The sequence below is a fragment of the Castor canadensis genome, chromosome 7 (assembly GCF_047511655.1).
Source record: "Castor canadensis chromosome 7, mCasCan1.hap1v2, whole genome shotgun sequence".
NCBI classification, from domain to species: Eukaryota; Metazoa; Chordata; class Mammalia; order Rodentia; family Castoridae; genus Castor; species Castor canadensis.
Window position 1 is genome coordinate 146,283,495 of NC_133392.1, and position 13,905 is coordinate 146,297,399.

The 13,905-nt window shown below is 53.5% G+C and overlaps 1 protein-coding gene across 3 annotated transcripts in view; it reads right to left on the reverse strand.

Moving 5' to 3' along the window:
- Positions 1–13,905, reverse strand: part of Ephb2 (EPH receptor B2) — a 167,593-nt gene that overhangs the window by 16,479 nt on the left and 137,209 nt on the right. For 2 of the 3 annotated variants that reach the window (XM_074081039.1, XM_074081040.1), the window contains exons 6-7: positions 8,851–8,975; positions 891–1,053 (exon numbers count right to left, since the gene is read on the reverse strand). In XM_074081039.1, coding sequence (XP_073937140.1) covers positions 891–1,053; positions 8,851–8,975 — 288 coding nt within the window. The remainder of the gene's footprint in view (positions 1–890; positions 1,054–8,850; positions 8,976–13,905) is intronic. The other variant, XM_074081038.1, reaches the window with a different exon arrangement.

Sequence of the window (13,905 nt, forward strand, 5' to 3'; positions counted from 1 at the left end):
CCAGAGGTAAAGAAAGGTGCCCTGGAGCCCAGCTGGCTGACGACAGGGCTCCTAGACCATTGGTCATGACAACTAGGGTGTAACTACTGCCTGGTGAGGGCTAACTATTTGTGGAGCTTAAAAGCAACACTGGATTGGGTCCCTCATCCTTCTAACCTGTTTGATGATGATAATGACATAATTGTTATCACTCCCATTTAGGGATGAGAAAACTGAGGGTCAGAGAGGTAAGGTGACACGTTTGGGGTCACACCATTATGGCTGAATCAGCACTGGAATCCCCATCTGTCTGGCTTCAGAGGTCCCACTCTTTGAAAGCTGTTGCTCCTCACAGATCATTAAAGCAGAAATGGTTTTCAGAGACCCTGCAGTCCCAGGTTGGAAGCACACAAACACTAGGCTGCAACCTCTATTCCTTGCCCAGGGCAGACATCACTAATCCATCCCAGAACTTCTTCCTGCTGAGTTTAGGGGTGGCTTCAGAATTCTCAATCCCATTGCAAGTGGTGGGAAGCTGGGTGTGGATAAAATATGTCTCCTCTCTCTGATGTATTACAAATATTCTCATTTTGTAGATGAGAAAAATCTGGAGCAGGGAATGGAAGTGACTTGCTCAGAGTGGCCCTGCAAGTTAGGTCTGAGCTCCCCAGTGGCCTGGGAGAGGAAGAGGCCTGGCTGATATGATGGCATTGGAAGAGTCTGGGACCTTTCTGGTTGAGAAGTTTGTACAGTGCACAAAATTCTACCCAGGAGGGAAGGGACGCTGCCATCTAGAAGGAAGGGTGTGTGTGCCGTTTCTAGGTCACACAAAGGCTCCGTAGGAATACGGCCCTGTATTTGCTCCGTTTGTGGAGCCCGTGCCCTCCTCCTGCCCCATGGATTCTGCTCACCTTCCGTCATGGTCTGGAAGTACATCTTGCCGCTGTAGCGCCCGTAGCCGGCCACGGTGCGTGCCCGCACCTGGAAGACATAGATGGCGCCGGCTTTGAGGCCCTGCACAGTGGCCGTGTTGGTGGGGCTTTTAATGGCTGTGGCGTTGAACTCACTTAACTCCTGCCAGGGAACAGAGAAGATGGTTAGTGAGGGTGTGGCCCACAGGGGGCCAGGAGCCCACTGCCCACTGCTGCTCCAGCTCATTGGGGACAGGTCTTCCCTTGGAACAGAATTACACTGCCACACCTGTGCCATGTGACTGAAATGCAGCCCACAGAAGGAGCAGAGTGATTCCTCTGCCTCATAGATGTTGGATTTAGCCATGTTACCACTTTGGCACATCCTAGTGGGCACCATGCAAGTGGGCTTGGCTCCTGTGCATGAGGGGCTTGACCCAGGTAACAGCTGGTTCCAGAATGAGAGACATGTGGAGACCCTGACTCCAACTCCTAGGCTGAAACAGGTCACACTAGTGACCCAGAGGCACAGGTCCACAACAAGAAAAGCAGCTGCTTGCTGTTTTGTGCCAGGACCTTTGGGGGATTGTTCGTTTTGCAGCATTATCTCAGCAGCAGCTGACACATACACACATGTCAAGTGGCCACTGGGTGCAGGCTTTAAGGACTGAACTAAGTGCTTGGAAACAGCTGGGAGAGGCCCACCTTACTACTTCTATACCACCTCCCTGCCCCATGCCTTGAAGGGGGAAGTAGAAGAGCCCCTATTCAACTTCATCACACCTGAGTGTGGTGAGAACTGAGGCCTAGAAAGCGAAAATACGGCTCAAAATCACACGACATAGCTGATGGCTGCTTTAGGGCTCAAACCCAGGCTCTGTATGGAGTCATCTCTAATGCCCATGCCTTTGGATGCCCAGAACCTGATGTTCCCTCCTTTAAGAGACACAGAACACCAGTTCTGGCCTCCTGAGCATTGCCCAGGGAGACACAAGGAGCCTGAGGAAGGACAGAGATCCAGCTGTGCAGTGGGAGTGCAGATGTGGCAGGGATACATGAAGGTGATGCGTGCTCAGGCACCTGTCACCTACTCTGCAGACCTTCTCCAAGTCCCCTCTTGTACTGGGCCTGGACTGGGTGCTGGGGTCTCACAGGGGACTAAGGCACAAGCTGTGGCCTCAGAACTCAGTCCAGAAAAGCAAACAGTACAGATATCTCAACATCTGAAGACTGTGAGCCTCTTAGAGAAGGTAATGGAAGCCATGAGCCTTTCTCCATGAAACGCACACCTAATCACACATGCTGATTGTGTTTATGTTACAGGAGGCCTGGGGTCCTCAGAGCCCCCTGAATGATAGGCAGTGTTGTCACGAGGCATTGTGGGTGGAAGCTAAGACCCACCCGACTTCCTGGGTTCGAACGCTGGCTCTACTGCTTATCACCTCTGTGACCCAGGGTAAGATCTTTAACTGCTGTGTCTCTTCTCCTTCAGCTATAGAATGGGATGATAGTAACAGCTACCTCAAGGTTTGTTTGAGGACAAAATGAATCCATGGGCACAAAGTGCTCCCAGTGCTGTGGTAGGCACAATGAGCTGAGGGGCGAGTCCTGGCCTGGCTGGAGTATTACAGGCAAAGTCAGGAAAAGCTCCCCTGGAGAAAGAGTGTGTGTGTGTGTGGGGGGGGTAGCTGGAATGGAACCCTAGAGAACAAATTGGAGCCCCCTAGGCAAAGAAGGGCCTTCCTGGCAGAAGGAGCAGAAGGTGCAAGGCAAGGTCAGGAGGAGCTTGGAATGTGAGGCTCCCCTTGGGAGGATGGGGTGGGTTGTGTGGGGCAGACAAGAAGTCACTTTTCCTGAGCCAGGTCATCTGCTGCCTCCTCCATGAAGGACACCTTGATTTCCCACACAGATGTGCCTCCCCCTCCTCTGAGCCCCAGAGCACTTGCTGTGGGTGCCATAGGAAGGGGACTTGTATGCCACGCAGGTGCATGTCTCCCCCGCCTTGACTGTAAGCTCATGAGGACCGGGCTGAACTTTATTCCACTATGCCAACCACAAGGTCCCGGTACAGAGCCCCTCCCCAGCACCTACAGGGGAGGTCGACTTCTCTGCCTGACCCTCCACCCTCTGTCAATTCCTCCTGCCACATCCCTAATGTCCTCTAGGTTACAGCCATCCCCAATTATTTCCTCCTTCTCTGAGATGGCTGCCTAATCTGGCCCACACAGACACAGGTTGTTCAATTACATTTGAATTTCAGATAAACAATAAATTTTTTAGTTTAAGTATGTCCACACAATATTTGGGACATATACAAAAAATTGTTGTTTAAATTTAAGTTTAAGCTTGTGTCTTGCATCTTATTTAATTAGTTAATTTTTTTCAGTACTGGGGATGGAACCCAGAGCCTCGCACATGCTAGGCAAGTGCTCTCCTGAGCTACACCCCAGCCCCTGTGTTCCATATTTGATCTGCAATCCCACTTCCTTGAACACTCTGAGCTCTTGCAAGCAGGTCTGAAATGTTCTTTTCTCTCCTATCTGGCAGTTTGCTACTCATCATTCAAGACTCAGCATAAGTGCCACCTCTGTAGGGGACAGTTCCCAGGTGTCCCAGCCCGGGGCTGCAAGTCCAAAACCTCCTCTTCTACCTATTGTTCTGATACACATGTCCATCTTTTCTACGGATGTGTGCTCCCTAAGGGCGGGGGCCACGCCATTCATATCCAGATTTACAGGCTCAGCACACAGTAGGCGCTCACTAACTATTGACATAAACAAATGAGTATACAACTATTCAAAAATGCCAAGACTTGGATGCAGTACAAGAAGTGACCACTAGGTGCCGCTGCACAACACGGGATTTGCTCCCTGTGCAAAAAGGAGGTTGGATTCCGCAGACCCGGCAGGTGCCCATTTCTGGATGTGGGAGGTTTTAAGTTCCTGATGATATGAGGAGATGACAGATAAATGCTGGTGCAACAGGTGCCTCAGGAGAGTGAGGCATCACCCCACGCAAATCCTTTCTTTTAAGGCACAGGATGGAGCCTGGGTTGGACGCAGTTTCAAATATCAGGTCATCTTCCACTTCACGGCACCATGGCCTCGGGAATGACCCTTCATTCCCCTGAGCCTCTGTTTAACACTCCAGAAAATGGAGCGGTACACACCAATTCCTCAGGGCTACTGTGAAGAGAAAATTGGATCAGGTATGCCTCGCACCATGGAGAGGCTCAGAGGCTTCACCTTCCACCTCACCTCTTTGGAGTTTGTCAGTTGATCAATAATGAAAGTCTGCTGGGTGATGGGAAGTCCTCAGTGGGAGTTCTTCCCTGGAGGCTTAGGGCCAGTGAGGCACGGGTGTTGTCTCCCCTCGTCCCCACCCCGCTGTGGTTTTCTCATCTCTAAAGTAGGATAATCCCAGTGGGTACCACACTGGGTGATTGTGGATATTCGGTAGAATATGAGCACAGTTATTAGCACACACATGCCAAGTCCTGCCGCCACGATTAGGAACTAATAAAGGTCGCTATTATTGTTACCAATGCTAGTCCTCACCAACGTTCACAAAATGAATAAATGAACCCAAAGGTGAACGAATACATGAACAGAACCTCTCTCCAGATACACTGGACGACAACCTGAACACAGCACGGACCTTCACAGTTCATCCCCAATCCCCATTCCTTGCTTCCTCTGGCTGCAAAATCCTTCCCCTTGGGGCCACCAGGCAGACATTTCTGTTAAATAAACACTGACATCCACGTCAGGGCCCCTGCACTGCCAATGACTCTATTCACGCTTTTGGGGAGCTGTGGGGAGCATGGCCATGTGCTCCAGGAAGCTCTGGAAAGAGGCCATGTCCCTTGGGAAGGCAGATGGATGGAAATGGCCTACCCCATGCATCAGCGGCACCCCGCAGCAAAGTGGTAGTCAGCTCTGGGCACTGGGCAGGCTGGGGAGCTGGGAAAGGCAAATGAAGAGGAGGTTCCTCCAAAACCTTTCTGAAGAACGAAGGGAGCAGGAGAGAGGGTGGGTGGCCGCAGGCTTGCAGGGCTCTTTCACAAAGACTGGAGCATCTACAGAAGGGGTCAACTGCAGGCACAGAGACAATTCCAAGGGATAGGTAAGAGTGCCATGGACTTGTCAGAGACACATCTCACTACCCGCAACCTGTCTGTCCTTCCCTGATGGTCAGGTGACCCCAAGAGGAGGAGGTGGTGGCTGAGACACTAGGGACAAACGGGGCTCCTTGCTTAGCTCCCATTCCTGTCATGTCTCTTCTAACACCTCCAATGGCTCCTCTTTCTCCCGCTCTCTCCTTGCACCCAGGTTCTCCTGGACCCTGTCCTCCTGCCTCCATTGCCCCTCTGCACACCTCCTGGCCATGCTTAGCTGCCCTGCCTAGTCCTGCAGCCCTGCCCAGCAGTGCCACATCCACCCCTGTCCTGGAAGGGCTCCTGCCATAGTCCTGGGTCTCTGAGCTTCAAAATGTTGCCTGAACCTGTCTACTTACCAACTCTGCCCTGAGTTCATGCCATCATCATTTTTCAGTTGGTATCCCATGAGAGCCCTCTGCAGTGTTCCCCCGTATCTCTGGGTCGCCCTGCAGTCTATTCTCCACACAGCGAGCTGCAGGTACCTACATCATTCCAGAACCTTCCCATCACTTCCAGAAGACTGGAAGGGCAGACATAACTGGGGCCTGCCTCCCTCACTGACCTGCTCCTCATCCCTCTCCCTTTTGCCCTGATGCTCCTGCCACACTCCCTTCTCTCTTCCTTGAATGCAGCCGCATGTCTCTGACCCAGGGCCTTTGAGGCTGCCGTGCCTGCTGCCCAGAATGACCACTCTCATCACGTGTGTATCTGTGATCTCCTGGCATCTGTCAAGGCTCAGCTCAATTATCACTGAACACAGGCCTCACCTGTGCCTTGTCTGTGGGTCCCTCCTGAGTGCCCCCAGTGACTTTTGCTGACCTTTCTGTGGCCCTTAGTATCTGAGATTGTCTTTTCCCTTGTGAAGACTGAAGCCTCTGGGGCATCTTGTTACTCTCTGTATTCCTGGCCCCCAGCACCGGGCCTGGCCTTTAATCAGTCACAGTGAAGGCGGAATGGCCCAGTACCCATTTCCCTGATGGCAGATACACTCCAGGCCCCTGGGAAGGGCTGGCAGAGTAGGGTCATGTCTCATCATAGCTGGACCTTGGCCATTGTGTACTCAGCCCTGCTGTTCTCATGCCGCCTGGGTCTGGAGTCCTCATGCTAGAGACGGTCCTATCTTCTTTCACTGGTCACCCCAGAAGCACCCCTGGCAAAAACTGGGAGGCAGGAGTACCAGGCAAAAGGAGAGAGAGAGAGAGAACTCTGGTTCGGATCCCTGCTCCTCACTCACCCCTGAGTGGACAGGTCACATACTTCTCTGCCTCAGTTTCCCCTCCCATCAGCAGAGGGTACTGCTTTGATCATGAATGAGGTAACAGTGATGTTGTGTCCAGCATACCAGCAAGAACCAATGAGACATGAGCAGGTGGCCACCTGGCTGCTTTGGCGCCTACTGGTCCTCTGCCCTCCCAGGGCCTGGGGCTACTCGGGCAGCACAGAAAGTAGGACAGGGCTGCCTCCTGGTTCACACCTCTGCGGCTTCCCCAGGCCTGCCTGCTGCAGGAGAAAATGGGTTGCAGGCAGGACTCGCACGGGGATTCCTCATTTCCGCTCCTGTCTTTGGGGACAAACACTTTCAGTTTCATTTAATCACAAAGCTTCTTAATTAGCTTTTTTTTTTTTTGGATTCTGAGTTGCTCAGCCTTCCCAGCTGGAGGGAACAGAATTGTAGGATCTTGCAGGGTCAGGACTTCCTGAGTCTGGGAACAGCTGGCCCAGCTGCCCAGGACACCGATTCCTAGGCCCAGTGAGGGGTGGGCTGCTTCCTCAGATCATCAGGTCCTTGGTGGTCACTTCCCTGAGACATCCAACAAACACCTCTTAAGCACCTGCTGTGCACCAGGTACTGGGAGCTCAGATGGGTAACGGCCAGATCTCAGCCAGGAGGAGTTGACTGTTTGGCACAAGGTTGAGGCAGGGAGCATGTTGTTCCTCAGTGATGCTCAAAACATCAGGAGTGTGACAAGTGCTATACCAAAGAAGGGTGCAAGGCAAGGAGAAGCTAAAATGGGACCAGCAGTGCAGGAGGGGTTCTCAGAGGAGGCGATGCTGAAGCTGAGGTTGGGAAACAGGAGTCAGGGTTGGCAGGCAGATAGAGGGAATTCATCCACTCGGCCACGGGTGCAGGTAGCAGCTTCCCACTCAGTGTTCTTTTTCCTTCACAAGCTCTGTCACTCCCTCCTTCATCCCCACAAGTCATTCATTTATTATTCACACCCTGGGGAGACCCAGGTACTCACTGCCGGTGTGTGGGGCTCTCAGAGAGAGAGTCAGGATCCACCCTTTCCTGGTGGGGGTGGCGTTTTCATGGGATCCTGTAGATTGTGACAGGTAGGGGATGGGATGGGGAGGGAAGGGTGTGACCATCGAGGTGCATGGGGGCGACAGACCTACAGACCAAGGATGTGCAGAGCTGGTTTCCACTGGCCAGGACATGATCTACCAGAAGGGGCTCATTAATTTATTGCTTCAGCCAGCATCTATCAGGTGTCTCCTTTGTATAGGCCCAGGATACTGGGGACAAGGTGGTGACTGAGAGAGAGGAGGTCCCTGACCTCCAGGAACACCCTGCCTAGAGGTGGAGATGTGTGAGAAAGCCAGCCATTGGAAGCAGCTGGGCAAGGCTGGTTCTGAGCCAGTGAGACAACCAGAGTCTGGCCAATCCAGCAACTAATAAGGTGCAAGGGCCAGGTAAAGCCTCAGAAAGTGGGGGTCCCTGGCAGCCTGGCCAAAACTGCCTCCAGCTCTCTTCCCTCAGCCTTAGGATGGGTCCCTTCCATCTACTTCCAGTTTCCAGTGAGTTTATCCTCACCTAAAGGACTTCCTATCAGTCATTTATACCTTAGTCTGAATGAAAGCCCTGTAACACCTTTCCCAGAGGTTCTTGCAGCCTCTGTGGTTGTCTGGTGCCTCAGGCAACAAGGGAGAGAAGTCATCAGTCAAAGGAGAGGGATTCGGCACCTTTCATATCCAGCCATGCGGTGGCCAGCTGCTGAATCCACCTTTCTGGCCCCCTATCAGCCATGCCCCATGTTCTCCTGTCCTCATATGGTGCAACCCTTGCCCATCCCAAAGTGGGCAGAGTGGAAGAGTGGGGAAGGGGGCACACCTGCCTCTGCTGGGGACCAGAACCATGCTGTGTGTGGTGCTTGCCTCCTCTTCTTCACTGCACAGCCCCCTACAAGAGCATGGTCTCATCTACATTGTACCAGGCAGAAATGGAGGCTCACAGGGGGAAGGCTTCCCTGGACCAAGGTCACACAGATGGTTAAGGATGGAGCTGGGTTTAAGCCCATGGTTCTTACCCCCAGTCCAATGTACTACTCAGTGGTTTCCAGCACTGGGTCTGTGGAGGGGGATGAAGGCCTGATCTAGAGGCCAAGGGGAAGGGGAACATCTTTGGCATAGACACAGAGTTGCTGGGGAGGAAGCCCTGGACAGAACCTCTCGACACTTCATAGATCTTCCCTGGAGAAGATACAGATGACAAAAACCAGTTCTCACAGCCTCAGGCCTGCTGAGGTCAAAAGGAAAGCAGATTTGATGGGGAGTGGGCTGAGGACCCTAATTCACCCAAATGGCTGCCTGAGCCCCCAGACCAGAAAAGCCAGGCTCAGAGAAGCCAAGACAGTTTCCCGAGGCCTCACAGCAGGGAGGACAGAGCCGAAGCTGGGTGGGGAGCCAGGTGGCCTGACTCTAAGGTCACGCTCTGTAACACCAGCGTGTCTGGCCTGGCAGGAGGCTGGGCCCGGGGCCAGCATGGGGAGAGGGTCCTTGGGGAGGTGGGTGGGAGGCTACCTTCTCATAGTACTGCAGCTCGTAGTCCAGGATCACACCGTTGGGCTGGTCCGGCTGCGACCACGACAGGGTGATGCTGTCCACCGTGCGGCTCACCTGATGCATGATGGACACGGCCGATGGCGCTGAAAGAGAGGCCAGAGGTCAGGGTCAGGGGTTGGCTTCTGGCACCTCCGAGGGAAACCGTGGGACTAGAGGAGACAGGGAATCTGCCTGAGGCCACACAGCCTGCTGGGGGAGTGGATAGGGGGCAGAGGGGCTCAGATGGGGCTGTGGGCTCCTGGTGGGCTCCCTGAGCTCCTTCAGTAACAGCTGACACTGAACTTTGGCCATCCTTGGAGAAGTTGGAACCACATCAAGTCACCAGGGATGTGCTGTGCCCTTCTTTGGGCCTGGGCCTGAAGGGGTTGGACAAGATGCCCCTCACTGTCTCTTGGAGGGTCCAGTCTATTGGATCAGGGGACACACAGAGCCTGGACATGGTGACAGGGGCTCTGGGTCCCAAAGGGGAGCAGAGGGTTTGGAGTGGGAAGAGAAGGTGAGTAATCCATTCATTCCTTCAGCAACTTTGCACGGAGTGTCTGCTATGTGTCGAAACATACAGCAACTAGTAAAACTGACCCCTGAATAAATATGCGTTTATCTGAACATGTCTACTCCCAAGACCTGAAAGCAGGTACTCAAATACTTGCCCATGAACGTTTAGGGCAGGACTATTCACAGTAGCCAAAAGGTGGAGACAATCTATCAACAGATGAACCAATAAAGAAATTATAGGTTAGGCCTGGTGGCTCACACTTGTAATCCCAGGTACTTGGGAGGCAGAGGTAGCAGGACTGCAGTGTGGGTCAGCCCTGGACAAAAGCATAAAACCCTATTTGAAAAATCAACTAAAAGCAAAAAGGACTAGGGGTGTGATTTAAGTGGTAGAACATTTGAAGCTCAGGACCATGAGTTCAAATCCCAGTACCACCATTAAAAAAAAAGAAAAAAATTGTGATGTTTACATACAATGGAATATGACTCAGCCATAAAAAGGGAGAAGCACAGATACACCCTACAAAGTGGATGCACCTCAAACACAGGAAAAGTGAAAGACACCAGTGGTCACCTATGAAGCACCTGGAGTGCTCCCGTGAGTCTGTAGGGGCAGAAAACAGAGTGGTGGTGGCCAGAGCCAGGGGCCAGGGGGAGGGGAGACACAGGGAATGGCAGGGGGTCAGGCACGAGGTTTTCTTTTGGGGGTGATGAAAGCATTTGGATGGTTTTAGTATGTCGTAAATATACTAAGCAACACTGAATTGTGCATGTTGAAGTGGCTAGCTGTACGTGACGTGAATTTCACCTCAATCAAACCCATCCATCCATCACTGAATCAATTCTCCTCCCACCTGCGCCATTTGCAGTCTCACGGAAGGGGATTAGATGAAGAAGACAGGGTCTGTGTCAGTGCTAGAAGGATGTTAGAAGTAATTTAGTCCAATTCCCTCATTTTATTTTTGGAAGCTGAGGTCCAAAGAGGGGCTGAGAATTGCTGGAGAGCCCAAGTTCATGGCTGGCAGCCTTTCCTTGACTCCTTCATTCACAACGCCCTGACCAATGAGCAAGCCTGCACAGAGCACCTACTACGTGTCAGATGTAGCCCTGCGCCTGTTGTCACGTGTTTTCTGAGCTGTCACAAGGGGCAACAGTGGCCCTGCAGACAGATGGAGATGCAGAAGCTCTGAGGGCAAGGGGCTTCCAGGGGTCACAAAGCCAGTGGGGGGCTCCAGAGAAGTCCTTATCCTAGAGGGGGACCATCCAGATTTGGGTCCCAATGTGCTTATCCCTGTAGTGTGACTTGCCAGCCCCTTTGCTTCTATGGGCCCGAGGGTTCATGGTCCCAGGAGGGGCTGAGACTCCCAGGATGGAAGGAACATCTCCCAAATTTTCTCCTGGCTTCTGAGCAGCTCTGTGACAGGCAGATGTCCCATCTAGGCCAACACAGGGTCGGGGATGGGGCCGCCCGAATGCACTGACTTCTCCTTCCAATTCCCATCCTGCTTTCCAGGACTTTGGCTGAGTAGGGTGCCTGCCTGGATCAGCCCAATGGGAGTTCAGGCTTAAGGCTTGGGACTGTCTCACCCATTAATCAGTCTCTGTTTCTGTCCTCTCAGGCTGTCCTTTCTGTCCTGCTGCTAACTGGCCATGTCACCTTAGGCCTGCTGGCCCCCTCTCTGGACCTGGTTTTCTCCTTTGCACTGTGGCCCAGGCTGGTGGGTCTGGGGCCTGGGCAACTAGGATGCTTCCTGCCTGCTCTTCTCTAATGGCTCTTGACCAAAGGCTAACATGGGCCTAAGCAGGCCTGGGCTACTCCCTGGGACCCCAAGGAGCCACGGAAAACCATCCCAAGACACTCTGAATAGGTGGCAGCACCCACAAGAAGGCCTCAGCCCCTGTTTCAGGTTTCCCGAGGCACCTCTGCTCCTTTCATGCTCAGGGAGGCTGCCTGGCCCTCAGCTCGGCTCCTGACCCTATCAGGGGCAATGGCTCTGGGATCAGAAGATGGATATGAGCTGCGTGCAGCATCTGGCACTCGACTAGTGCTGGGAACATCCATGGGGTCACTTCCGTGGCCCTGAGCAGCTGTCCTGTGACCTCTCATTCGATCCTCTTAAAAACATCGTGGGATGCGGGTTAATATCTGTACTTTGTAGAAGAAAAAACAGGCACAGAGAAGCCTAGTGGCTTCCCCAAGGTCACACAGCTGGGGAGGAGCTAGGCTGGGGCTGGAGCCGAGTTATCTTGGCCTGCTATGTTCTAGGCTGGCCATCACAGCAGTCCCTGCCTCCTATCCCCTGCCTTTCCTAGTCCTGTCTCCAGCTCCCTTCTTCCCTCTCTTTGGGAGACACCTGTGTGAGAATGCCACAGAGCTGGCATTCTGTTCTATGAGACCTGGGCTCCTCTATGACACTTAGCTGAAAACAGAGTCCTTTCCTCAGTTTCACAGATCTGAGCTAATCTGAGGACCCTGACTGCTCCTTGGTGCTGGCCTTAGAAGAAACCCTCCAGCCCCCAGCTTCTCAGCCCCTCCCAGCCAACACCCAGGCCTGGGACCCCTCGGCTTTGTGTATGTGGGAGAGTTGAGAAATCAAGGAGGGCGCTGAACTTGGCTGCCAGAGATGTGGGCGTGACACTCCACCCTCCCTGCAGGGGCCTGAGGAAAGTTCTGGTGTAAGGCACTGGGGGAGGTGACCCCAGGGTCTCTTGAATGCTGAGTCCCTGGCCCCAGGGTCCAGCCCAGCAGGGTGGGAGGGGTGGGGGAGCTGTCTTCCTGTCACGTGGATGGAGCCCCATCTACACGCTGAACCCACAAGGATGGGGAGGGGCATTTAGTTACATCACTACCACGTGCAGTCGCTCACTCAGTGTTCCTACCGAGATGGACAGAGGCCCCAGGCCAGACTGTCCCATCCAGTCCCCAGAAAGGCAGTCCCTGCACGCAGCTCCCCTCTTTTCCAATCACTGACTTGAGGTCCTGAGCAGGCTTTCTTCATCCCTCTGTGCCTTGGTTGTCACACCTGCCAAGCGGGAGCCCTTACCTGGCATAGATGCTGTGAGTACAAAAGTGGGCATGCACGTGAAGGTCAGCATATGGTGCTGGCCACCACGGGGAGGGAAATGCTGTTAAGACGCGCCAGGTGTCGGGGGCTCTCAGGTCCTGCCTTCCAGCAGCTCACAGGAGAAAGTGTATTTCTCCTTCAACCTAGTGAGTGCCTCCTCCAGGCTGGGCACCACAGTAGGCCCTGGAGAGACCGTGAGACTTGGACTGGGTCCGAGTCTCCATTCAGAACTCAGCCAGGGGATCCAGGCTGGATGGAAGGCTGCAGCTGCTCTTTCCCATCTTTCCTTGCCATATCACGGCACAACAAAGAAGCAAAGTAGCAGAAGGTGCCTTTATTGCTCATGGCACTTTCCAAGCTGCAGTGGGCATGGGAAGAACCAGGAGCCTTGCTTACAACTCACTCTGCTGGGTGCCACCCCCTGAGCTGTCACTCAGCAGGTCTGGGTGGTGCCTGAAAGTTTGCATTTCTAACAGGCTCTAGGAGAGGCTGTACTCCTCAAGAGTAGTGGCTCACGCCTATAATCCTAGCTACTCAGGAGGCAGAGATCAGGAGGATCGTGTTTTGAAGCCAGCTCAGGCAAATAGTTCATGAGATCCTATTTTGAAAAAAACCATCACAAAAAAAGGGCTGGTGGACTGGCTGCAAAAAAAAAAAAGGTAGTGGATTCAGGGCCAGAGAAGGGAAGTGACTTGTCTAAGGTTACACAGCAGGGCAGTGCTGTGGCCTGGACTGGAGCAGCTGAGTGCTGGTGTCCACCCATGCTCTGTGTCTCACAGCTCAGCCCTGTGTGCGCCCATGCTTCCTGCTTGCCTAGGCTGGACTCTTCCCTATGGGTCCTCCAGCTCCTAGCCCTGAGGCAGAGGTACAGGTAACTCTGTGAGTAGGATGGAGACCAGACTGTAAGGCAGGTGGGAGTCCAGCTTAGGAACTAGCTTGGTCTTGTCCTAAAGGCACTGGGGAACGACAGGACACACAGTCATAGGACTGCGGTAGGGGTGGTCACCTGCTTCTGGTTAAAACAAGTTCGCTATGTTGACAACTCCTGCATACCCCATGGTACCCACCAAGAGAAGGCCCCTGCTCCCATGACTCATGCCAACACTCCTCTAAACCTATGAGCCTGGCAGTATTATACCCACTTTACAGGCAAGGAAAGAGAGGCACAGAAGTGTGAAGCAACTTCCCCAAGGTCACACATGCTTAGCAATGGAGCTGGGATTTGAACCCAGGCCCTCCAGGTTCAACCTGCTTTTTCCTCTTAACTGGCCACAGTTGACACAGGCTGACCAGGGAGGTCTGGGAAGCAGTGGCCGGCAGAGGGCCTCTGAGGACACCCTGGTGGCTCTACCCTCAGACTCACCTCCGCCCTGGCCCTGGAGCTCAGCTGTGGGGCAGTGGGTCTCAAACAGCATGGGGGTCTGGGCTACAGCTGGCTTGGGTTTCAGGCAGC